Source organism: Heterocephalus glaber, unplaced genomic scaffold, assembly GCF_053883595.1.
Source record: "Heterocephalus glaber isolate CG9 unplaced genomic scaffold, H.glaber_assembly_v1.0 deba00001428, whole genome shotgun sequence".
Taxonomy (NCBI): Eukaryota; Metazoa; Chordata; class Mammalia; order Rodentia; family Bathyergidae; genus Heterocephalus; species Heterocephalus glaber.
In genome coordinates, this window is record NW_028258293.1 from 31,454,261 (window position 1) to 31,481,162 (window position 26,902).

At 35.6% G+C, this 26,902-nt stretch overlaps 2 protein-coding genes across 8 annotated transcripts in view; both read left to right on the forward strand.

Annotated features, from left to right (window-relative positions):
• LOC147828060 (solute carrier family 25 member 36-like) overlaps window positions 1-10,090 on the forward strand; it is a 48,056-nt gene extending 37,966 nt beyond the window's left edge. Inside the window, exon 2 of the mRNA XM_087211996.1 lies at window positions 1-10,090. This exon is cut by the window's left edge and continues 27,435 nt beyond it. The gene's annotated coding sequence lies outside the window, so the exon portion shown is untranslated.
• Window positions 1-26,902, forward strand: part of Acer3 (alkaline ceramidase 3) — a 168,606-nt gene that overhangs the window by 39,232 nt on the left and 102,472 nt on the right. For 4 of the 7 annotated variants that reach the window (XM_087211991.1, XM_087211989.1, XM_087211990.1 and 1 more), the window contains exon 2: window positions 15,009-15,119. The exons of 2 other annotated variants lie outside the window; for them this stretch is intronic. In XM_087211991.1, the coding sequence (XP_087068117.1) occupies window positions 15,009-15,119 (111 nt within the window). Of the gene's footprint in view, window positions 1-15,008; window positions 15,120-16,260; window positions 16,317-26,902 lie in introns of those variants that run through there. One more of the 7 variants, XM_087211994.1, reaches the window with a different exon arrangement.

Sequence of the window (26,902 nt, forward strand, 5' to 3'; positions counted from 1 at the left end):
TGTTTCTGTTTTTATATCTAGGCCTTTGATCCATTTTAGCTTGATTTTAATACAGGATGAGAGATATGCATCTAGATTCATACTTCTGCATATTGATAACCAGTTGTCCAAGCACCATTTGTTAAAGAGGATCTTTTCTCCAGAATATATTTTTGGTCCCTTTGATGAAGATCTGATGGCTTCCTGGTTGTTTCTTCATCCTATTTCTGTTCCATTGGTCAGCATTCTGTTTTTGTGCCAGTACAATGCTGTGTTTATCCCTGTGGCTTTGTAATATGACTTGAAATCTGGGATCGTGATGACTCCTCTGCTCTTTGCTCAGGATTGCTTTGGCTATTCTGGGTCTCTTCTAGTTCTGCAGATAGGTTTGAGAGTAAACCATTTCTGACTGCTTTTTAAAAATACTACATATAATTCTAATGAATCTATTTTTTTTCTAACACAAGGATATTTTCTAAATTATTTCACCTAACTATAACTTGGAATAAAATCTTGAAAAGAAAACTAACATTTGTTATGTACCTATTCAATTCACTTTTTCCATGTTTTATCATCACAGCAGTATACCTGATCTATGCATGAGAAAATTAAGATTCAAAGTCTTTAAATAACCTGAATAAACATTTCTTAAGTATGTACCATTAACAAAAAATTAAGAGGCAAAATTTAATAACCAAATGTATTATACATTAAAACAATTAGGATGTATAACTTTCCACCTCTTAAGACATTATATTTTTCAGTGTTCCTAAAGTTATTGTATGAACCTATCATCATTACACTTTGCTAATAGTACAGTTGGTCCAGCCACTGAAAAGTAGCTTGGTTATGTTACATAATGTTCCTACAAATAAAATGATTAAATGATTATCATAGGCTAGAACATTATGCTATCATAAAAACATTTCCAAAGATTACTACATTATGTAGGTGAATACTCTTGGTTATGTTAAGTAGGAAAATTAGCATTCATTGCCATACATGTTGAAATTATAGTATTATTTCTAGTTAATTTTAAATATTAGATCATATATGAAAGTATTAACATTATTGTGAAGGGCTTATAGATGATCTTGATTTTATACTTCTGTTTCCCAGATTTTTTCAGTGGCACTTTTATAATCATAAAATGACCATTTTTAGATCTAGAAAAACATTCATTGTTATTAATAATATTCTCTACAGTTCCTGCTACCATATAGTGTTCATGTCTACCACTTTGTGGCCCATCTGCCTTTGTTTTCCCTGTCCCTATAGAAGACCTTTCTCTGACTTATTAAAAAGTATATTTGTCCTCAATACAGATGCCTCAGCTTTAGTTTTATGCCACTTTCCAGTACAAATATCCAAAAAAGTGTTATTTTTACTTAAATCCTAATTCTAATTTTGTAAACAAAGAATCTGGGATTAGTATAAGAACTGGCAAGGGGAATGGAAGAATATGGAAGATTTTATAGCTTGCTACCCACCTTAGCTAAGGAGAAAACTCTTAAGAAACAATACTGTTGATTGAATCCGGGCCCTTCACAAAGATACATCTACAGCCCTCTTTCCTTTTATTTTGAAGCAGTGTCTGCTAAGTTGCCCAGGCTGGGCTCAAAGTTGTGATCTTCTTGTCTCAGAAGTCCCAGAGTACTGGGATTAGAAGTGTATACCACTATGCTCAGTTTATTCATGAGTTTTAACTGACACGTTTTAACTCTTAAGTAAATGAATGAATAAAAAATTATGGTGATGTTAGTTTGAAGTGAATGTTGAAGCTGTTATATCAAATACATTTTAGGGGAAAGAATGACTATTACATAATAATTGCACCACATCTGAAATATTGGCTATTAAAGATCTTAACTATTTTGTAAATTTTGAGCTAGTTTAATTTGCATGAGGACAGAGTCTGATTTTCTATTGTATTCCTGTATAGTGCCTTTCACTGTAGGGTGTCTAGTGAATATTTGCTATTGAGTGGTGAAGAAATATAAAACTACTACCTTACTAAAGTAATAAGGCATAAATGTATATTGATCTAATTTAGTTAAAAGAGAACTATTTACACAAGGCAGTCTGTGCTGAGCGTCAGGTGAGAGGGTAGAAGATTAAATGCTGTAAGAAGAATAGTAATTTTCAGTAAAGTGGTTAGGAAAAACTTCACAAAATGTAGGTGAGATATGAGAGTTTCAATAAAAATGAGAGGAAGTAGGGATTATCAAAATAACCATTTTCAGATTTTGTCATTTCAGTAAGGCCTCTTCATTCCTGCTCATAGTTTGGAAATTTTTCCTTCTTGACCTTTGGATAAATCTGAAATCTTCATTTTACTACTCCAGGGAATTCAACACCATCTTACTTCTCTTGTTCTTCTCTGCTCCATGTCACTTTCATTGTGCTTATTTGTTTAAAGGCCTTCTCACTATTCAATACTCATTATTGGATCTTTTTCAGAGCAACTTTATGTATCTGCGGTGTTCTTTTTGTGAGTCTTTTCCCTCCCCTATAACTTCCATCTTGTTAGGCTGGAGTTTGCACAACTGTAAGTGATATGAAGCTTCCAAGTTCTTCTCTGTGCTCATGCTACTGTATACTTGCCCTTCTTCCCAAACTTAAATGTCCTTCCTTTTAAATTGAGTATGTACATCATTTTTATAATATTGCTTTAAGATATTTTTAAACATAACTTACATTCAATAAAGTGAAAATATATATTTTTTAAATGTGAAAAAACTAATATTCATAAACTTTTTTGAAGCTAATAGACATACCAAAGAAAGAGACTTTTTTTCCCACATCTTTGCTTTTTTATTAGGATGACTCTTACATTAGTAGCAACAAAAATCCCTGTAATTTCTTTCCATCTTTCAAGGTATACATTAAACGTTACCTTCCTGCTGAAGCACATCTTGAATTCCCATCCTTGTCTAAGTGCTGTGGTTGTACTCTTGAGTCCTATCTTTTCATATATATATATATTCATATATATTCATATATATATTCATATATATTCATATATATATTTAAAAATAAGAACCAGCATTATTCATTCATTAACTTTTCTTCCCAGCTTTCAAATTAGTGCTGTACGCATAGAAAATATTTAATAAATGTTTGTCAACTTGAGGTGAATTTGTGTTTATCACTTTTAAAAGCATGGGACATACCATGTTTTCCTCTTGTTTCTGGCTTCCTATTTTTATTTCAATATCTGTCTTATCCCCAGTATGGGGTGGTGGGGGGGACTGGAAGGAGTATTTAGTACCATAATACACATTTGTATGATGGTTTGTTCTTTTTAAATTTAGGGTGACTACAGTACCGTACAACTCTCTTTGTTACTGATCTGGATTGGAAAGCAAACCTTTTCCTTTGTTAACTGTTCTTAGGTTGGTTGAAGTACCAAAACAATTCCCAGGCAGTACCTAATGTTAACACAGGAAGATTGTGGAAGTTCCTACTAATATTCAGTGGGTCTTTCTCACATCAGAAATGATCTTTATATGTATTATCTGATTACATTTATTTTCATCATATTTATTTAAGTAATTGAAACATTACTTTTTACTGTTTTAAAAGTTGACAAACTAAGGCTTAAGCATAAGTTGCCTACCACTATTAGAAAGTTGTAGTAGGTATGAACAAAATGTTGCTCATTATAAATTGAGATTAAAATTATCTGATATTGCTGTCATCTAGCTCTGAAGACTATGAAGATCTGGGAGTGTTTAACATTATTTGAACATTTGCATAATAAGTAAATTATTTGGCAGGATGAACTTGGTGGGAAAAGTGCTGGGTTGTTTTCAGCTTTCACCTAGTTCATTTGCTGACTATAGGCAGGTTCTTCATCAGGTTTCACCGTTTCTGTTTTTTTTATCTTTAGCTATGGGTGATAGTTCCACAATTGTAAATATGACTGAACTTCAAACTGTTCATCCAGTAACCTCAGTTTGTCAGCTCAATTCTAGCAAATATTAGAGAACTGTTTAGACTGCTGAGCACATTGGCTCCACCTACTGTCATGCTGAGGTAAACATCTTCCTTCTGTATTTTCAGAGTTCTTTTTTATATTTCTTCTTGTATATTGTTCTTCACCTTGACTTTCTTTCCCATACTTCAGTACTTGAGTTTTTCTTTTTACTGAGAGATGACTGTACCTATTAGGAAATCTTGAAATTATTAAAATGTTGTCAGTCTTGCCTGTAATTTGTATTATATGAAGAATGTGATTGAAGATATAAAACACCATTCTCAGATCATTTAAATCTATATCCAAATAGGATTTCCCTCTAGAAAATATTTTCTTTAGTATTTTAATATACTATTTTGTGATGTATGAATGAATATCTCATTTTTATTCTAGAAAAGAAATTTTGAATTTCCTAAAAGCAGTTCACCCCCAAACTTAAATTCTTGATAAAAGCAAGTTAGCCTTTATTTTCTATCATTCATTCTTTTAACACTTCAATTTTAAATTATAAAAACAATATAACCACATTTGAGAAATTATGGGAAAAAAGAAAAAAAAACATTATTCCATCATTTTAAAAACCCACTCTTTGGTGATTAGGGAACCCTCGTCGACAGTAGTTTTGCCCAGTCATAATTAGTGAAAATATAGCTTTTTAATTGTGCTAGTTATCAATTTATTACGAGTTAACTTCAAATTCACCATTCATTACATGCTCCGCAAAAATGAATCATTTTTCTTTTTTTTGTTTTGGTATATCCTTTTATTGGTACATTTTAGGTGTACAATATGACATTCATCATTGGAAATATGCACCTTTACATACTCTCTTGGTTTTCATTTTTCTGCCTTCCCCTGCCCTCCCTTCAACCCCTCTATCGCTCCCTATTTACAAAGACTTTGTTTCCTTTGTTTCATTATCTCATATTAATTCCATTTCCTTCTTTCTTTTCCCCTACCCCTCCCACTTCCCCTTCCCCTTTGCCTTGTTTCTTTCTATTTCACATTATCTATTATAACTTTTAGTCCTTAGTAACACTTTCAGTTGCTCACACTAGAGAAACTATTTGGTATTTACACGTGTGTGTCCTATTTATTTCACTTAAGAGTATCACCTCAATGTACATCCATTTAGCAATAAATGTCTCTAATTTCTCATTTTTGATGGATGAGTACTCCACTTTATTAAAAAACCACATTTTCTTTATACAGTTTCCAGTTGACAGGCATTTCGGCTGCTTCCAAGTTTTAGCTATTACAAACTGTGCTGCTATGAACATGGGTGCACATATATCACTGTGGTATGATCCTTTTAATTCTTTTGGGAAGATACCCAGCAGGGTAATAGCGGGGTCAAATGGGATTTTCAGTCCTAGTTCTTTGAGGTAGCTCCATACTGATTTCCACAGTGGTTGCACCAGTCTACACTCCCACCAGCAGTGGAGCAGGGTTCCTCTTTCCCCACAGCCCCACCAGCATTTGTTATTGGTTGATTTCATGACAGCAGCCTTTCTTTCTGGGGTAAGGTGGGTGGTATCTCAGCAAAGTTTTCATTTGCATCTCTCGAATGACCAGTGATGTTGAACATTTTTGAATATGTTTATTTGCCATTTCTACTTCTTTGTGTGAGAAATGTCTGTTCATTTCACATGCCCATTTTTGGATTAGGTCTTTAAATTTGGGAGGTCTGATTTGTTTAAGTTCTTTATAGATTCAAGATACTAGTCCTTTGTCTGAGAACCGCTGGTGGAAATTTTTTCCCACATTGTGGATTGTCTCTTCACACTGCTGGTGGTTTCTCTTACTGTGCAGAAGCTTTTTAGTAAAAAGAGATACCACTTGTTGATTGTGCTAGTTCACAGGCAACTGAGGTTTTGTTCATGAAGTCTTTTCCTACACCAATGTCTTGAAGAGTTCTATCTAACCTCTGTTCCAGTCGGTTCAGTGTTTCTATTTTAATATTTAGATCTTTAATCCATTTTGATTTTAGTTTAGTGCATGGTGAGAGATATAGGTCTAGTTTTAGTCTTTGGCAAGTTGAAACCCAATTTCTCCAGCACCATTTATTAAAGAGACTATCTTTCCACGAGTGAGGGTGTTTGGCTCCTTTGTCAAAGATGAGGTGGCTGAGTGTGTCTGGAGTTGTTTCTGCATCTTCTAATCTGTTCCACTGGTCCTCAAGTCTGTTTCTTTGCCAGTACCATGCTGTTTTTATCACAGTAGCTTTGTAGTATAGTTTCAAGTTGGGGGTTGTACTACCCCCTGCCATGTCTCTGTTACCTAGAATTGCTTTTGCTATTCTGTGTCTGTTCTTGTCCAAATGAATTTTTGAATTGTTTTCTCAAGGTCCTTGAAGTCTGCTGCTGGGATTTCAATTGGGATTTCATTGAATCTATATAGCAGTTTTGGAAGTATGGCCATTTTCACTATGTTGATCCTTCCTACCCAGGAGCAAGTCATGTCTTTCCATTTTCTGATATCATCTTCAATATCTTTTTAAAAGTGCCATAGTTTTCAGAGAAGAGGTCTTTGATTTCTTTTGTTAGGATGATTCCTAGGTATTTCAGTGTTTTGGATGCTATTGTGAAAGGAATTGTTTGACCTATTTCTTTCCCAGTGAATCTTTTGTTTGTGCAGACGAAAGCTATTGATTTTTGTGTGTTGACCTTGTATCCAGCTACTTTACTGAATTTGGTTATTAAGTCTAGATGACTTTTGGTGGAGTTCTTGGGGTCTTCTATATAAAGTATCATGTCATCTGCAAATAATGACAATTTGACTTCTTCATTTCTTTTCTTTATTCCTTTTATTTCTTTCTCTTGTCTAAATTCTGTGGCTAATGTTTCCAAAACTATATTCTAAAGGAGTGGTGATAGTGGACATCCTTGTCTTGTTCCTGATTTTAATGTGAAGGATTTCAGTTTTTGACCATTTAGTATGATATTGGCTGTTGGTTTTTCATAGATGGCTTTTATCAGATTGAGGTAGAGACTGTCTACTTCAATTTTTTGTAGGGTTTTTATCAAATGCATGTTGGATTTTGTCAAATGCTTTTTCTGCAACTATTGAGATGATCATATGATTTTTGTCCTTGGCTCTATTGATAGAGTGTATTTGATTTTCGTATATTGAACCATCCCTGCATCCCTGGGATGAATCCCACTTGGTCAGGGTGTATGATCTTCTTGATGATCTTCTGCATTCTGTTTGCCAGTATCTTATTAAGGAGTTTTGCATCTATGTTCATTAGTGAGTTTGGCCTATAGTTCTCTTTTTTGGTTGGATCTTTGTCTGCTTTGGGGATCAAGGTGATGCTTGCTTCCAGGAATGAATTCAGGAGTATTGCTTCCCTTTCAATTTCATTGAAGAGTTTAAATAGTAGTGGCAGTATTACCTCTGTAAATGTCTTGTAGAATTCAGTGGTGAAGCCATCCGGACCCGGGCTTTTCTTGGTTGGTAAGTTTTTAACTACATTTTCAATTTCATTGATTGATAATGGGCTGTTTAGAATTTTTAGGTCTTCTTTGTTCAACTTTGGTAATTCATACATGTCTAACAATCTGTCCATTTCTTCTGTGTTTTCCATCTTATTGTCGTATAGGTTCTTGAAATAGATATTGATGATCCACTGGATTTCTGCTGGGTCTGTTGTCATTTCACCCTTTTCATTCCTAATTGCATGGATTTGGGCCTTTTCTTTCCTTTCTCTGATAAGTTTGGCTAAGGGTTTGTCAATTTTGTTGATTCTTTGGAAGAACCAACTCTTGGCTTCATTGATTTTTTGTATCATTCTCTTAGCCTCCATTGCATTGATTTCTCCTCTGATCTTTATAATTTCTTCCCTTGTGTGAGCTTTGGGTTTGTCCTGCTCTTCTTTTTCTAGAAGCTTGAGGTTCAGTATCAGGTTGTTTAATTGAGCTTGCTCTGTTTTCCTAATATGAGTATTCACTGCTATAAATTTCCCTCTTAATACCGCTTTCATTGTGTCCCATAGATTCTGATATGTTGTATTGTCATCATCATTTAATTGAAGGAACTGTCTGATTTCTTCTTTAATTTCCTCTGTGACCCATTGGTTATTAAAAAGTGTGTTGTTCAATTTTCATGTATTTATGAAGTTTTTATGGTTTGTTTTGCTATTGATCTCCAATTTCATTGCACTCTGGTCTGATAATATACAGGGGATAACTTCAATTCCTTTGCATTTACCTAAATATGTTCTGTGAGTGAGTATGTGGTCTGTTTTGGAGAACGACCAGTGTGCAGCTGAAAAGAATGTGTATTCTGATTTTGTGGAGTGAAACACTCTGTAAACATCTGTTAAGTTCATTTGTTCAAGAGTTCGATTGAGTTCTAGTATTTCGTGGCTTGTTTTTTGTCTAGTTGATCTATCTATATGTGACAGTGGGGTATTGAGGTCCCCCACTATTATTGTATTAATGCTTATATGATTTTTCATGTTCATTAGTATTTTTTTAAATAGTTGGGTGCACTAGTGTTTGGTGCATAGATATTTATGATTGTCATCTCTCCCTCTTGGATCGTTCCCTTTACAAGGATGTAGTGTCCATCTTTGTCGCTCTCAATCAGTGTAGGTTTGAAATCCACTTGGTCTGCAAAGAGGATAGCTACTCCTGCTTTTTCTTCAGGTTCCCATCATATGGAGTACTGTTTTCCACCCTTTACCTTTCAGTCTATGAGTTTCTTTTTGAATTAAGTGTGTTTCTTGTATGCAGCATATTGTTGGATCTTGCTTCTTGACCCATTGTGCCAGTCTATTTCTTTTGATTGGTGAGTTGAGACCATTAACACTGGTGGTTATAAATGATACGTATTGAGTTATCATTGTCATGACTTTTTCTTCTTGTTGGATTCTCCCCCTTTGCTTTTAATTTCTTGTCATGCCTGATGGATTCATTCTGCTGGGCTTCCTGAGGTTGTGATCCTCGTGTTTTCCTAGGATTTTGTCTAAAATTTTTTGGAGTGCTGGTTTGGTATTCATAAAGTTCCTAAAGTGCTGTTTGTCATGAAAGTATCTTATTTTTACATCAATTTTGAAAGATAATTTTGCAGGGTACATCAATCTGGGTTGGAGGCTGTTTTCCTTTAGGCCTTGGAATACCTCACTCCAAGCTCTTCTTGCCTTGAGGGTTTGCATTGAGAAGTCTGCTGTGATTCTGATGGACTTTCCTTTGTATGTGATTTATTTCTTTTCTTTAACTGCTTGTAGAATTTTGTTCTTCTGTTGAGTTTCTAGAATCTTAACAATTATATGCCTATGTGTAGATTTTTTTTGATCAAGGCTAGCTGGAGTCCTATATGCCTCACTTATCTGTATGTCAAGTTCTTTTCCCCTGCTTGGTTTCTGCCATCACTTCTGTGAACAATTTTTTTATCTGCACTCTCTTTTGTTTCTTTATTGATTCCACTCAGTCTTATGTTATTCTTCTTTGCATCGTCTAGCAGCTGCTGGATTGATTTCTTGTGGTCCCTTACAACTTTAAAGAAATTTTTCTTTTCCTGGTCACTAATTGAAATCTTATCTTCTGCATTTGAAATTCTTTCTTTATGTTGGTTCATTCTGCTGCATAGACTTTCAATGGAGTTTTTAATCTCCTGGAAATCTTTTTGTATCTGTTTTATGGATTCCATTTGTTTCCTATGTTGGGATTCCATCATGTTCCTCAGCTCTTTTATTTTTTTTAATCTGTCTCCTCTCTAGATTTATTAATCCTGTCTTGCACTATGGGCACTGATAGGTCTCCCACCACCTCAGCAGCTATGATGTATAGTAGCTGCCCTGTTCCTATGGTGCCTTGCCCCCTCCCCTGTGTGACATCATGCCAAGATGGTTGCTCCCACCAAAGAACAAACCCTTCTTCCCAGCATGCCCCTGTTCCCACCTAGACAGTAACCTAATACTCGCTCACCTCCTACCACCTAGTGACATCACCGGCTCCTCCATTCCCTAGTCACTACCTCACTCAACCCCGCCTCAGCCCCTACAAGCCCCACCCCAGTCTCTATAAAAGACTCTCCCTGCCCCAGCCATATTGCTTTTGTCTCTCCTTTGTTCAGAGACAGCCCGGCAGATCTATTCCCCTAATAAAGGCTTGTTGTGGCCTGGTCTGGTCTTGGTCTTCGGCCCTTTTACCTGACAGGCACAATCTTTGCTGTTATGTGAGAAATTATTTCTGATTTCAGTGTTTCCAGATCCTCTTTTGTTGCTAGTCCAGGTGGTTGAGTATCATAGTGTTCAATCTTGTTTCCCTTTGGGGTTGCTGTAGGTGATCTGGAAGTCTGGTTCTGAGGCTTGTTTATGTGTCTTCTCATTTTGATGAGGGGGACGGGGTGCTGCTGGCACCCTTGTGGCTCACCTCCTCTGTGCTAGGAGCTGTGGCATGCCTGCCCGGAAGCCTCCTCTACACTGTGAGCTGCAGCACACCTACATGGAAGTCTCCACGCTGGAAGCCACGGCAGGCCTACCCAGAAGCTTCCTCTGTGCTGGGAGCCGTGGCACGCTGACCCGGAAACCTCCTCTGTGCTAAAAAATGGATCTTTAAATATTTCCTTTGAAAGATAATGGAATGTTAAATTTTACCATAGAGGGCACTAAAGCAGTATTCCAAGAAGAAAGGGTTTTCCTTCCTGGTCTAGTGTGATAGTTGGTGGCATTTGGGGTGCAGGTTCCTGAAGTCCGAGCAGCTTAACAGTATGACTCCGACAGTAGATGTGGCTTCCTGAGTGCCCAGTCCCAAAAGTTTGGTCAGCAGCTCCCAGAGCTAGCAGCTTGCTTCCTCTCTTGTCATACCTCCATGTGATCAGTTTTGCTGGCACAGTAGAGGGCATGTTTCTAGTATGTTCTGAAGGGTGGATTTTCAGCAAGTCTGCAGACATGGTGTTACAGAAATCTCGGAAAGAAATACACAGAGACAAAGAATTCGGATAAAATAATAAAATTTCTTCTCGCCATGGGGCGGGAACACCAGAAACCGCTGCCCCTTTCATTCAGCGGTTCCCTTTTTATATCCTTTTTAGCCATTATCTCATCCCTGGTGGTCTTTGATGTGTAAATACAATTCCAGTTTCTATTTACAAGTCACAGACACAAGATAGGCACATATACATTGTAAATTCACCCTGGCATGGTAACTTTGTTAGGTTAATGAAGTTACTGGTTAGAGTCAGATAATCATCACCTTAAACAAGGAGTTATGGGAAAAGCAAATCTTAAAAGAACACATTACTTATTTTGTTTCTATATTACTACCTTAATATTCAATCTATTAAGTTATCTAAAACTTTTCCATATGAATAGCATCACAGCTTTTCCAGTGCTCAGTGGAACATGAGCATTGCCTTCTCCAATAAGTTCTGAATCTCAGGGGAGCCTTTTCTTTTATTTAGTTCTCTGAAGGGATAGTGGCTGCTCCTGATACTTACTATTCTTTTATTCTGCAGAGTTCTTTTTTATTTCTTCTAATCCCTCATTACTCTCATTCCTTCTTATCGCTGTATTTTGTTTTTGTTGTGCTTTGTGATTGTTAGGCCTAAGTGCTCTAGCCCTGAGCAACAACCCTAGTCCAGTAAATCTTTTTTTTTTTAAGCAGGATCTTGCTCTGTAGTTCAGACTAGCCTTGAACTCATGGAGAGTCCCCTGCCTCAGCCTTCTGAGTGCTGGGATTAAGGCATGCACTACTGCACCCAGTGAATAAATCTTTATAGTAAACTTTTTCCATTCAAATTACTCTGCGGTTTATCTCTCCTGGTTGGAAACTGGTATGATTTTTTTAACCAAATGTTTTAAGTCCACAGTCATTTTATGTACAATATTTTTGTTTAATGAAAGTAAATTATCTATAATTTATATGCCCTCTTATTTACAAAGCAAATCCTATCTTATTCTTTAAGTCTACTTTTTTTTTTTTGGTACTGGCGATCAAACTCAGGTCCTTGTGCTTACAAGGGAGGCAGCGGAACCACTGAGGTAAATCCCTGGCCTTTTACTTTTTAAAAATTACTTTTTATCCTTACTAATTTATCATTTTTCTCTCTTCATCATTATTTCATGTCCTATTTAAAACCATTGCAATGCTGACCACATGAAGATGTTCTCCCGTATTTTCTTCTAAAAGTTATATTGTTTTACGTTTTATCTTAGATCCCCAGTACATTTGAAATTTTTTTCTGTATTTTCAGTACCGGGATCAAACTCAGGACATCACACTTGCAAGGCAGGCACAGCATCACTGAGCTAAATTCCCAGCCTGGAATTTACTTTTGTATGAGGAGTGTGAGCATGAGGTCCAGATTCTTTTTTTATAATTATATGATATGTGAATTGTAGCTTAATAAAGTTATTTTTTAAAAAGGATGAAATCTGTGATTTATAGAACAAAATGTAAGTCTTTGTAAATATGAAATATATAATCCTTATCAATATGGAAATGACTAATAAAAATTTTATAATCTCCCCCTGGTTTACTTAAAGCTATTGATAACTCTATAACTTCAATGCTTACTGTTTGTTGTTTTGGAAACTGTTTGATATGTTTTGTGGTTTTTGTTATTCTTTCAGATGGGAGAATAAATGTGGTCTCTGTTTCTCCATCTTGGATTGAAGCAAAGTTCAGCAATAATTCTTTAACACCTAGATTTTTTTATATATATAATTTGACTCCAGATTTCTAAATAACTTGCCCCCATAGTACTATCTTTTGATTTGTAAATGTAATATATTCTTCCAGTTATGATGATTAGGGATTTAGCATTCTTATGCCATCTACTTTCCCTCACTATATTTTCTCATTAAAATAAGAGCATAATTTTTTAAATTAAATAAGTAACTATGTAAGTACTGTTCACCCCTGAGCCAGTAGTATATTCTGTAGTAACCTGTCTTTTTATCATGTTGGCACAATTGGTAGCCACTGGACAGAAGATAAAGTTGAAATGATATTCATACTTTATGTCAGCAAAAACTTCAAATGAGTTTAAAATTTTTAAAAAAGTGATGCTAGAAAAACACTAGAAGAAAAATGTGGGTAAATTCTATAACTCTGTAGTGGGGAAGGCCTTTCTAAAACTATAACTCAGAAATCTCAAAGCTATAAGACTAAATTCGGCTGCATAAAAAAATTAAAAATTTATTCACAGCAAAAGATGTCAAAGGTGAAATGAAGAGTTTGCAGCTTTTACATAGGACTATATCAAAGGGTTCTTTCTTCATGTAGAAGAAGAAAAAGTATAGAAACATGCAAATGAATGAATATTAATTTATAGGAAAAGAAGTACAAATAGTCCTTAAACATGTAAAATGATCCCCATCTTCACCCATAAGAGAAAGGACAATTCATATTTTCTTTTAATACTTTTGGCCAGTAGATGTATTTACTCTTTGACTTGGCAATCTCACTTTTGGAAATTTATTTTACAGATGAAAATACACACACACACACACACACACACACACACACACAGTAATCCCACGTTATTTCTGGGAGATTGATTCAGGACCCCTGGTGGATACTTGAGTCTGCATATGTGTAAATCCATTATATTAAATGGCATAATTGCATATAACCTATGCACATTCTGCCATCTACTTTAAATTATCTCTAGATTACGTATATTACCTTACATAAATACTTTGTAAGTAGATGTACTATGTTGTTTAAGAAATAATGACAAAAAAGTCTGTATATATTTAGTACAGACATAATTTTTTAAAAACATGTTTTAATCCATGGTTAGTTGAATCTACCAATTTAGAATCCACAGATATGGAAGACCAACTTTGTTTATATGGTTACTCATTAAAGTGATAGTAAGAACTGGAAATAACCTAAATACTTGATAATGAAGACCTGTTTGACTAAGTTCTTATACAGATTTTCTATATTTCAATCAAATGCCTATCAGTATCTTACTTTTTTGTTTGTTTAGTTGGTTTTTGGTTTTTTGAAACAGGGTCTCACTAGCTATGTAGTTCAGGCTGGCCTCAAACTCACATAGATCCCCCTGCCTTGGCCTCCTATGTCCTGGGGATACAGGCGTGCATCACCATGCCCAGCTTGTCTAAATCTTTAACTGATCTTTTTCTTCTTGGAAATTTTCTGTAGTTCTTGGTTATCCTCCTTTAGTCTGGACTGAATGGTCTCTGGTCCCTTTGTATAGTAAAAATTTTAGGCCTTTACTCTTTCCTGTGTTGCAACCCTTGTTTCTTAGATCTCATTTTTCTCATGGTTAATTTCCTTGTTTTGGCTTTCTAAATTCTCTAGTTGATTCTAGAAAAAACATTGTTAAGTATATGTTTTCACTCCTTGACTGTTTGAAGATGTTTTATTCCACCCTCTCAATTGATAAATTGTCTTGATATTAGCACCTGTGTGGAAAATCACTTGGAATTACTGTGTCACTTTATTTTACCCTCAAATTTATAAAATACTGTTTAGCCGTTTCTTTCCCCATTTTGCCTACTTATTTCTGGGGTTTTTATTATTCCTTTATTATTTATGTTTTGAGTTTTGTTTTTGTAAAGATGGAAGCAAAAATCAGGTAATCTTGATTTTGCCTTTCATATTTTACTGGAAATTAAAAACATCAGAAAAATGAAATTTTAAAAAGATATACAGAATACAAACTCCAATTTATTGCTTTTTAATTCCATAGACAAAATGGCTGAGTTCTATATGTATCTTGTTGTGGACTATGGACCATCCTTGGTGTAGGATTGGTGTGGCCTTCTCCAATTCATTGCCAAAACTCTGGAGTCCCTTCTCTGATCTTTTTCTTGCTTGCTTTTAGAATTTAGAATTTTCTTTATTGGGTATACTGTGGAAAATTCTTATTTTCATTTGTCAGAAAGCATCTTTATTTTACATGGGTTCTTGTAAGACATTTTAGCTGAGTGTAGAATTATTTTTCTTCAGCACCTCAATATCACCCTTCTGAGAAGTCACCTGTTTAATTATTAAGTTCAAAATGAGTGGCTCTTTACTTAAAGTGTTACTGATTAATTTAAATATGTTCTTTTGTTTTTCTTCTAAAGGGAATACAGTCAGTAATCTAATTATGATCATACCTCCAATTTTTGGTGCAATTCAGAGTGTTAGAGATGGACTGGAAAAGCGGTATGTTGCAGCTTACTTAGCACTCACAGGTATGTATAATGCTTCATCTGAAAACATGATGTTCAGGTGGGCTGTTTTTCTCATTTGTTTCTAAAAGTAGATCTCAATATTTTATTGTTTATTATACAACTTAAACATATTTTGAAACTTCAGCGCTGAAACACCACAAATCGTGCCAATGAATTGAATTGTCCTTTGAATAAGGTTTTGTTTTTTTAAATTACAGAATTTGGTTTTTTTGGTACTGGGGATCAAACTTGGGGCCTTATACTTGTGAGGCAAGCAGCGGCACCACTGAGCTAAATCCCTGGCCCTAAATTACAGAATATTGATCTGGGCATAGTGGTGCATGCCTATAATCCCAGCACTCTGGGAAGCTGAAGCAGGAAGATTGCATCTTTGAGCCCAGCCTGGACAACGTATCAGTACCCTATGTCAAAAATAGATGAGGGGATTGGAATGTAGCTCAGTAAGAAGACACCGGGTTCAATCCCCAATACCACACACACACACACACACAAATTAAGTGTATAGAAAAGAAGTAATATAAAAATGTACCCACACATCTTGCCACCCGGCTTTTCAGATCTTAACAGTTTGTAATACAGTATTTATTTCAGATCTTAACTTTGTATTTTAAGAAAATATATAGTGCTGCAGAAAAAACTGAAACTCCCTTTGTATCCCTGCCTGATTTTATCCCCTTCAGCCTCACAGCTACCCCTATGCAAGAGCTCACCTCTGTTCTAAATTTAAATTTAATCCCTGTAATTTTCTCACATTATTTTGTTTATTATGTACATTATATACCATATATATATGGAAGAAATAATATATGGTATATAATGTAATTTTACATGGTTTAAAAATTTTGGAGAAGATACCATACCCTGTCTAACCTTTTATAACTTGCTCATATTTCTCTACTAGTCTGTGAAGTAGGGACTGTGTCTTGTTTGTATTCCTGTGATCTGGCAGTTTAGTGGTCCTGAATAGATAGTGGGTGGATGATGAGTCAACTATCAGATCCTAAGGTGGGGAAATTACTTATGTTATGTTCTTGCATCATTGTAGTAAACAGCCAAAAAAAGTGGATTCTAGTTTATTTATTTTATTTAACTTTCTAAACATTATTTTATATAATTCTAAGCACAATTTCTTTTGTTTTAGCTCATTTTGAGTTTTATTTATACATGGGCAGAAAGGACTTCTAATTACCACAAAGGGTAAGCTTTAGTATATAGTGTCAGGTTTTATCATAATTACATTAATCATTGGATATGAGAGACTTCTAAATCTATTACTGATATGCATCACCTTTTAATAGAGGTACTTGATTTATCTCAAGGAAAACATCCATAACCTTCACCCTTTTCTTTATATTTTGAGTGTTTTAGGATCTTTATAAAATACAGACAAATCACAATCAGTAACAATAATAAAAAGACTTGAGGGACTTCCAGGTTGCCTTCAAATAGTTGTAGTCTCTTGATTTAGAATTTGTTCACTCATTCTCCCAGAAAAACATACATATTAAGAAAGGAATCAAATGAAATTACATACACCCCACACTTTTAGCCTTTTTCTTTTTTTTTTTTTTTTTTTTTGGTACCGGGGATTGAACTTGGGACCTTGCGCTTGCGGGGCAGGCAGCGGAACCACTGAGCTAAATCCCTGGCCCTACTTTTAGCCTTTTTAAGAGAAAGAATAAAATTATGTACCACATACCAAGATTTTAGTCAATAATGAACCACATATACTACAGTGATCCCATAAAATTATAAAGGAGCTGAAAAATTCTTATCATCTAGTAATACAGACATTGTTACATTGTAGTGCAGTGCACTACTCACATGTTTGTGATGATGTTAATGTAAACAAATCTGTACTGCCAGTAGTATAAAAGTATAACCATACAATTACGTACAGTATATAATACTCTCCTAAGTTATTTAATATCAGGGATACATTTTGAGAAATGTATAGTTAGGCAATTTTACTGTTGTACAAGCATCAGTGTGGTACTTTCTTATACAAATCAAGACAGCTACCATGTCAGTAGGCAATATAATGTTATGGTACCACTGTCACATATGTGGTCCGTGTTTGGTCAAAACATTATTATGTGACACATGGCTGTATTCATTATTGATAATAAATGACTATGTTACTTATTTATTTACTATACTATACATCTTATTATTTTAGAGTGTCCACCTTCTAAATATATATACAAAAGTTAATTGTAAAAAAGCCACAAGCAGATCCTTGAGGAGGATTCCATAAGAAGGCCTTGTTATCATAGGAGATGATAGCCCTATGTATGTTATTGCCCCTGAAGACCATGTATAAGATATGGAGGTGAAAAACAGTGATACTTATGATCCTGAACTTATGTGAGCCTATATGGATTTGTGTTTTTGTGTCTTCATTTTTAACAAAAGTTTAAAAGGAGCTACACATGTGGTGGTACACATCTGTAATCTCAGCACTCTAGGAGGAGGGAGGATGATATTAAGTTCAAACCCAGCCTGGGCATCTTAGCAACTCAGTGAAATCCTGTCTCAAAATAAAAATAAAAAGGGCTGGGGATGTAGCTCAGTGTGAAATCCCTGGGCTTGATCCCTAATACAACTAAATGGATATTTAAAGAAATAAATTTTAAAATAGAAAAAGGTTATAAAGGTATAAAAAAATTTTTGTACATCTGTACAATGTTTGTGTTTTTAAGTAAGTGTTATTATAATAGAGTTGAAAAGATTGAAAAAATTTTAGAACTTTATAAAGTAAAATATTAAAGTAGGTAAATTATGGAAGAAAGAAAATTATTTTATATAAATTTAGTATTGCTAAAGTATTTATAAAGTGATGTCCTCTGGCTACACATTTAATGTTTGATACTCATAATTCACCCAGAACAATGTTAAGAACCATGTATGAGTATATCCTTTTTATCTTTTTGTTTCCCCTGGTATTGGGGATATAACTGAAGATCTTGCACATGCTTTTAAAAAATCTTTTATACTGTATTTTTACTCTACTGTATCCATCTATTTACAGTTTCCTACAGCATTCCATATAGGTTTGTAGCCTTGGAGCTATATGTTATATTTGATAGCCTAGATGTGTAGTAGGCTGTACTATCTAGTTTTGTGTAAGTATATTCTGTGATTTCTGAACAATGATGTCCAAACAGTAACATTTCTCAGAACATGTCTCTGTTGTTACGCAATATGTTATTGTATTGATGAACTTCAACTTTTTAAAAATAGGAAATAAATACCAAATTTCAGTAGAACTTCTATGGTGTTTCAGATTTACGGAAGTTTAGAAAATGGTGGAAAGTAGGATAGAGGAGTTGGGGGGTCTAAGTCTGACAAAACCAGTAGAAAGACAGTATCCCACAATAAATGCAAAGTCTCTAAAGAAAGCTAAGATCTGGTAGAGATCACAGAAATTACTAAAGGTAAAGACTTAGAAGTGTACAAGACCTTAAGTGGCAGTTTGGAGAAGGCATCTATTCTAGGAAAGAGATGAGTAGAAAAGAGAAGGTGTCTTTTGGAGTTGTGTTGGTGAAGGGAAGAAAAGAAGGTACAGGAGAGAAAGTGCCTTCTGAGACAGAATTACAAGGAGCTGTACAGCTCAATGGTGGAATGCTTGCCTAGCATATGGAAGGCTCTAGGTTTAATCCGCAGCATCATAAAAAAAAGACAAACACATAAACCCCTTCTCTCATCCCTCTCAAAAGTAAAAATTACACATGTATAAAAAGACATGCACGGGGCCGGGGATTTAGCTCAGTGGTTCCGGCGCCTGCCTCACAAGTGCAAGGTCTCGAGTTCAATCCCCGGTACCAAAAAAAAAAAAAAAAAAAAAAAAAAAAAGACATGGACACACATATAAAACTTTACTTTCTGACAGAAGGGGGCAGTCTTGAACTAGGAATCGTATAAGGTACCAAAAAACTTTGCTATGTAAAATAGACTTCCCTCCCACAAAAAAAAAGTCTTTCTGTACAGAATCGCCATTAAAGGAAACTATGTTCATATGATGGAGGTTCTTCCTCAAATAGCTATAAAACAGAGACTGTAGCAAAATCCTCCTAACTCAATCAAGTGCCTCAAAGAAATGAAGCAAAAAATTTAAAAACTAGAATCATGTGGATTGACATCCTCAAGATGATAGAATAAGAGATCACCCGCTCATATTCCCCTATAACACAAGAATTATGCTTTCATACATAAATGTCTATTTATGGGAGCCTCGGGGTTCACTTTGGAAGTTGTAGAACCCAGGTAGGTCCCAGGACTTAAGAGGGTCATTTTGAAAGTACAAACACTGTACTTTGGTAATGGGAGGATAGGGTATCTTTAGTATGAAGGCTAAAAGACAAAACCATTAAAATAATAACTAATAATTATATAAGTTATAAAATGATATAAATTATGACATCAAAAATTTGAAATATAGGAAGAAGAGTTAAAGTATAAAAGGTTCTTTTTAGTCCATCAAACTAAGTGTTTATAACTGGTATGTCCATAAGATGTCCTTGGTAAGCCTCATGGTAATTACAAAATAAAAAGCTATAGTTAATACACTAAAAATGAAGAATAAGGAATCAAAATGCAGTACTAAAGAAAAATCACTATCACAGAGACAGAGAAGAAAGAGTATACAAAATGAGAAGATATAACAAACTGCAGTAGTAAATCCTTACCTGTCAGTAATTATCTTGAATATAAATGAATTAAATTATCCAATTAAATAACAAAGAGTGAATTAAAGACATCATATTACAGTGATACATGAATAACCATGTTTATTTTCTGAGGAAAAAATTTGGGGGGTGGGATTTTTTACCAGCTGTTCCTCAGACAAAGGTCTACTATCTAGAATATATAAAGAATTTTTAAAAATCAGACCTCCCAAATTTAAAGATCCAGTCTAAAAATGTGCATCTGAAATGAACAGACATTTCTCAGACAAAGAAGTAGAAACAGCAACTAAACATATGAAAAAATGTCCAACATCAGTGGTCATCTGAGAGATACAAATGAAAACAATGCTGAGATTCCACCTCACCCCAGAAAGAATGGCTGCTATGAAGAAATCAACCAATAACAAATGCTGGCAGGGCTATGGGGAGAAAGGAACCCTTCTCCACTGTTGGTGGGAGTATAGACTGGTGCAACCACTGTAGAAATCAGTATGGAGATACCTAAAAAAATTAGGCTTAGAGTTTCCCTTTGACCCAACTATTCCCCTGCTGGGTATCTTCCCAAAAGAATTAAAAACATCATACCACAGCAATATATGTGTACCCATGTTTATAGCAGCAGTTTATAATAGCTAACTCTTAGAAACAGCCCAAATGCCCATCAAATGGTGACTGGATAAAGATGTAGGGTTTTTTTAAATACAAAATGGAGTACTACTCAGCCATAAAGAAAGATAAACTAGAGACATTTATAGCTAAATGGATGCACATTGAAGCCATACTCTTAAGTGAAATAATTAGGATACATATGTGTAAATACCAAATAGTTTCTCTGGTATGAGAAACTGAAAATGAGGACCACAATGTATAATAGGTAATGTGAAAAAGGGGAAGGGGAATTGGAGGGGTAGGGGAAAGGGAAGAAGGGAAAGAAGGGAAAGAAGAAAAATACGAGAAAAGAAAAAAACAGAAACAGTATTTGTAAACAGGGAAGGGTGGAGGGGTTGAAGGGGAAGGCAGGTGAATGGAGAAAAAATAAGAAACAAAATATATCATGTACAGGTACAAATTCCCAATGATGAATGTGATCATAATGTATACCTAAAATGTGCCAATAAACTTAATGAATTTAAAAAAATAATGTAAATTTATAACTCCATATGTAGAAAACTAGTTAAACCATGTATACCTACATAAAAGTAAGTACTGTCCAGGTATAGAAAGAATGAGGAATATCACTAAGCTGATATGGGATGATTTCTAGATATATTGTGAAGTAAACAATATGTTATGAAGAATAATATATGATATGAAACCTTGTGTTTTAAAAAATGACGTAAAAATTTACACACATCTTTTTAGTTTTTCAAAAAGAAACAGAAAGGGACTGAGGGCATAGTTCAGTGACAAAGTGCTCATGTAGCATGAATGATCCATACCACCACACAAAAAAACGAAAAGAAACAAGATGAACCAGAAGATAATGAAATTGAAGAATACAGGAGGTAGGTGGAAATGGTGTGGAAAGGATAGAGGAGGGAATGACACTTCTGAGTATCTTCTTTGTATTATTTTTATATAGAGAAAAACATGAACTGTATTGTGTGTGAAATGAATAACATAAAGAACATATTCAAGTAATTTTTGGCATAATATTCTCATTACATACTCCCAATCTGAAAAAAAATTCAAAGAAATCTTGAGCCTTTGATAAATTTATGTACTCTATGTTTATTGTTGGTAATAGTACAGGTATAGCAATTCTGAAGAAGTTTTTGTTTTATTTTGATTTGGGTTTTTTTTTTAAGGTGGTCTGGCTATATAGTCCAGGCTGGCCTCAAACTCACAAACTCACAATTATCTTGCCTCAGCATCCTAAATGCTGGGATTACAGGTGTGTACCACCATGCTGTGCTCTGAAGTTATTTTTTATATATGCATTTTAGAACTGAGCAAATGAGAAACTATTGATACTGTTAGGAGGTAAGGATTCTCATTATTCAAAGAGATACATATTTGGATGGGGAAAGGCAAGGAAAGATCCCTGTGGTATTGGGTTGGAATTAGGGATAGTACCATAATATCTTTTAAAAATTAACTTCAAATGTTCTGTCATGGAAGCAATAGCCCTTTAGTAGCAATGAATACACCTACTGCCATGCCCAGGCCTTAGTTTCTAAAACTCTTTTCCTCACTGAAAAGAACCAAAACTTCTTGGAGAAGTAGCTGATTTCTGGTCTTATGTAGGGAAAGTACAAGATGAACCTGGAACATCTTGTCATGCCCAAAAATGATAAAGTGCTCAAACAATGAGAAAATCATATCAAAGTAACACAGATGGCAGAATTTCTAAACCAGGACAATCTTAGCCTTATGGGTTCATTTGATTCTAAGACAAACAAATGGGATGCGAAAAGAAACTTTGAAAAAATAGAATGCCATCTAATAAATGTAAACAGAATGAAAAAATAGCTGATTCAGGCAAGAGTTATAGTGAATGTTAAAACTTGAGTGAAAATGTCTGGATAAGATGATGATTACAGCCTAAAAATATATCCTTATATATTATTCTTTATTTACAAAGGGGATGATAGTGTGAAAATTTGGAAGATACTACCTTGTTCAAAAAATCAAAGTTAACATCATGTAGAATGGTGTTAACTGTTCTGATACAATCCACTGAAAAGGAAACATCTTTTGCATAGTATTGCTGTCAAAAATATGTAAGCTGAATCAAATGAAGAAAATCCAAAACTTAAATTGGTAGCCGTTCTAGAAAACAACTGCTCTGTATGCTTCTAACATGTTAATTTCAGGAAAGATAAAAAATTAATCTAGAACTGTTGCAAATTAAAAGGGACATGGCAGCTAAATGCAGCATATGATTAAATTCTGGATTGTGGCATAAAGGAAACACGCTCTAAAGGACAATATAGAGCAAATCAGCAAAACTTTAATAAAGATTATATAATAAGTAATTATGTTGAATCTAAGCTAAGTCTCTTGAATTTGTTCATTGTACTGTGAACATATAAAAAATAATCCTGGACACGCCGAATCAGCCCACTGCAGACAGGCAGGTCTGTGCACGCCCAACCAAGGTCCTGAGTCACGTGGAAGACGCCAGATCACCTCGCTGCAGACAGGCAGGTCTGCCCACACCCTAACGAGGTCCCCAGTCGCACAGAACACACGCCCAATCAGCCCGCTGCAGACAGGGAGCCACCTGATTCCACACTACAAAGACACAGAGGACACCAGACCACCAGACCAAGGTACTGAGTCCCACTGTTCCCGGCCCAGAGGTAGGGGCTTCTGAGCCATCGTTCCACTGCTCCTGGTCCACAGGAAGGGGCTTCCCGGTCACCATCGCTCCCACTGCTCCCAGCCCAGAGGAAAGGGCTTTTGGGCCACCTTCTGTCCTGCCACTCCTGGCCCAGAGGAAGGGGCTTCAGGGCCACCATCCCACTGCTCCTGGTCCAGAGGAAGGGGTTTCTCAGCCACCATCCCTCCCGCTGCTCCCAGCCCAGAGGAAAGGGCTTTTGGGTCACCATCCCTACCGCTGCTCCTGGCCCCTGTCCCACCTCACCCAGCTCAGGGGAGGTAATCCATGCAGATGCTAACAGCCCCCAACCCCAGATGAAATGAGAAAACACGTAAATAAGTCTCAAAACCAGACTTCCAGATCACCTACAGCAACCCCAAAGGGAAATGAGATGGAACACTCTGATACTCAACCACCTGGACCCACTGAACTGGCAACAAAAGGGGATCTGGAAAAAATGAAATCAGAAATAATTTCTCAGATAATAGGAGAAATTGTGCCCCTAGTGCAAGACATGCTTAATAAATCTAGAGAGGAGCTGAGGAACATGATGGAATACCAGCATAAGAAACAAATGGAATCCATAAAACAGATGCAAATAGATTTCCAGGACATGAAAAACTCCATTGAAAGTCTACACAACAGAATGAGCCAATGTGAGGACAGAATTTCAGATATAGAAGATAAGATTGCAATTAGTGACCAGCAAAAGAAAATTGCTTCAAAATTATAGGGGAACATGAGAAATCAATCCAGCAGCTGCTAGATTATGCAAAAAAGAATAACATAAGAATGATTGGGCTCAATGAAGAAACAGGAGAGAGTGCAGATGACATAAAAAAATCTCTTCACAGAAATAATGGCAGAAAACTTCCCAAGCAGGGGAAAAGAGATTGACATACAGGTAAGTGAGGGATATAGGACTGCAAATAGCCTTGATCAAAAAAATTCTACACATAGGCATATAATTGTTAAGATTCCAGAAACCCAATAGAAGAACAAAGTTCTCCAAGCAGTCAGAGAAAAGAAACAAATCACATACAAAGGAAAGCCCATCAGAATCACAGCAGACTTCTCAACACAAACCATCAAGGCAAGAAGAGCTTGGAGTGACATATTCCAAGCCCTAAAAGAAAACAGCCTCCAACCCAGATTGATGTACCCTACAAAACTATCTTTCAAATTTGATGGAGAAATAAGATACTTTCATGACAAAGAGCACCTTAGGAACTTCGTGAATACCAAACCAGCACTCCAAAGAATTTTACACAATATCCTAGGAACACACATTGAGGATCACAACCCCAGGAAGCAAAGCAGAATGAACCCATCTGGCATGACAAGAAATTAAATGTAAAGGGGGAGAACCCAACAGAAAGAAAAATTCACGGCAATGACAAGTCAATACGCTTCAGTTATAACCATCAATGTTAATGGTCTCAATTCACTAATCAAAAGAAATAGACTGGCAGAATGGGTCAAGAAGCAAAATCCAACAATATGCTGCATACAAGAAACACACTTAATTCAAAAGGAAACTCATAGACTGAAAGTTAAAGGGTGGAAAACAATACTGCATGTGACAGGAACCCGAAAAAGAGGAGTAGCTATCCTCTTGGCAGATCAAGTAGATTTCAAACCAACACTGATGAAGAGAGACGAAGGACACTACATCCTTGTAAATGGAAGAATCCAAGAGGAAGAGATGACAATCATAAATATCTATGCACCAAACACTAGTGTGCCCAACTATATAAAAGAAATACTAACAGACATGAAAAGTCATATATGCACTAATACAGTTGTAGTGGGGGACCTCAACACCCCACTGTCACAGATAGATCAACTAGACTAAAAATAAGTAATGAAATACTAGAACTCAATCGAACTCTTGAACAAATGAACTTAACAGATGTTTACAGAGTCTTCCACCCCACAAAATCAGAATACACATTCTTCTCAGCTGCACATGGGTCATTCTCAAAAATAGACCACATACTCACACATAGAACATGTTTAAGTAAGTGCAAAGAAATTGAAGTTATCCCCTGTATATTATCAGCCCATAATGTGATGAAATTGGAGATCCATAGCAAAAGAAACTCAAAAAATTTCATAAACACATGGAAATTGAACAACACACTTCTGAATAACCAATGGGTCACAGAGGAAATTAAAGAAGAAATCAGACAGTTCCTTCAATTAAATGACAATGACAGTACCACATATCAGAATCTATGGGACACAATGAAAGCAGTCTTAGGAGGGAAATTCATAGCAGTGAATAGGCATATTAGGAAAACAGAACAAGCCCTATTAAACAACCTGATGCTGAACCTCAAGCTTCTAGAAAAAGAAGCACAGGACAACCCCAGAGCTCATACAAGGGAGGAAATTATAAAGATCAGAGGAGAAATCAATGCAATGGAGGCTAAGAGAACAATACAAAAAATCAATGAAGCCAAGAGTTGGTTCTTCCAAAGAATCAACAAAATTGACAAACCCTTAGCCAACCTTGTCAGAAAAAGGAAAGAAAAGGCCCAAATCCATGCAATTAGGAATGAAAAGGGTGAAATGACAACAGACCCAGCAGAAATCCAGAGGATCATCAATACCTACTTTCAGAACCTATATGCCAATAAGATGGACAACACAGAAGAAATGGACAGATTCCTAGAAACATATGAATTACCAAAGTTGAATGAAGAAGACCTAAAAATTCTGAACAACCCAATATCAACCAATGAAATTGAAAATGTAATTAAAAACTTATCAACTAAGCAAAGGCCGGGCCCTGATGGCTTCACTGCTGAATTCTACAAGACATTTAGAGAGGAACTGCTGCCACTACTGTTTAAACTCTTTAATGAAATTGAAAGGGAAGCAATACTCCTGAATTCATTCCTGGAAGCAAGCATCACCTTGATCCCCAAAGCAGAGAAAGACCCAACTGAAAAAGAGAACTACAGGCCAATCTCACTAATGAACATAGATGCAAAACTCCTTAATAAGATAATGGCAAACAGAATGCAGAAGATCATCAAGAAGATCATACACCCTGATCAAGTGGGATTCATCCCAGGGATGCAGGGATGGTTCAATATATGCAAATCAATCAATGTAATACACTATATCAATAGAGCCAAGGACAAAAACCATATGATTATCTCCATAGATGCAGAAAAAGCATTTGACAAAATCCAACATGCATTTATGATAAAAACCCTACAAAAAATTGGAATAGATGGTCTCTACCTCAAACTTATAGAAGCCATCTATGAAAAACCAACAGCCAATATCATACTAAATGGTCAAAAACTGAAATCCTTCACACTCAAATCCGGAACAAGACAAGGATGTCCACTATCGCCACTCTTGTTCAATATAGTTCTGGAAACATTAGGCACGGCAAGTAGACAAGAGAAAGAAATAAAAGCAATAAAGATAGGTAATGAAGAAGTCAAATTGTCATTATTTGCAGATGACATGATACTCTATATAGAAGACCCCAAGAACTCCACCAAAAGTCTTCTAGACTTAATAACCAAATTCAGCCAAGTAGCTGGTTAAAAGTGCAACACACAAAAATCAATAGCTTTCCTCTACACCAATGACAGATTCACTGAGAGAGAAATAGGGCAAATAATTCCTTACACAATAGCATCCAAAAAACTGAAATACCTAGGAATCATCCTAATGAATGAAATCAAAGACCTCTTCTCTGAAAACTATGGCACTCTGAAAAGAGAGATTGAAGATGGTATCAGAAA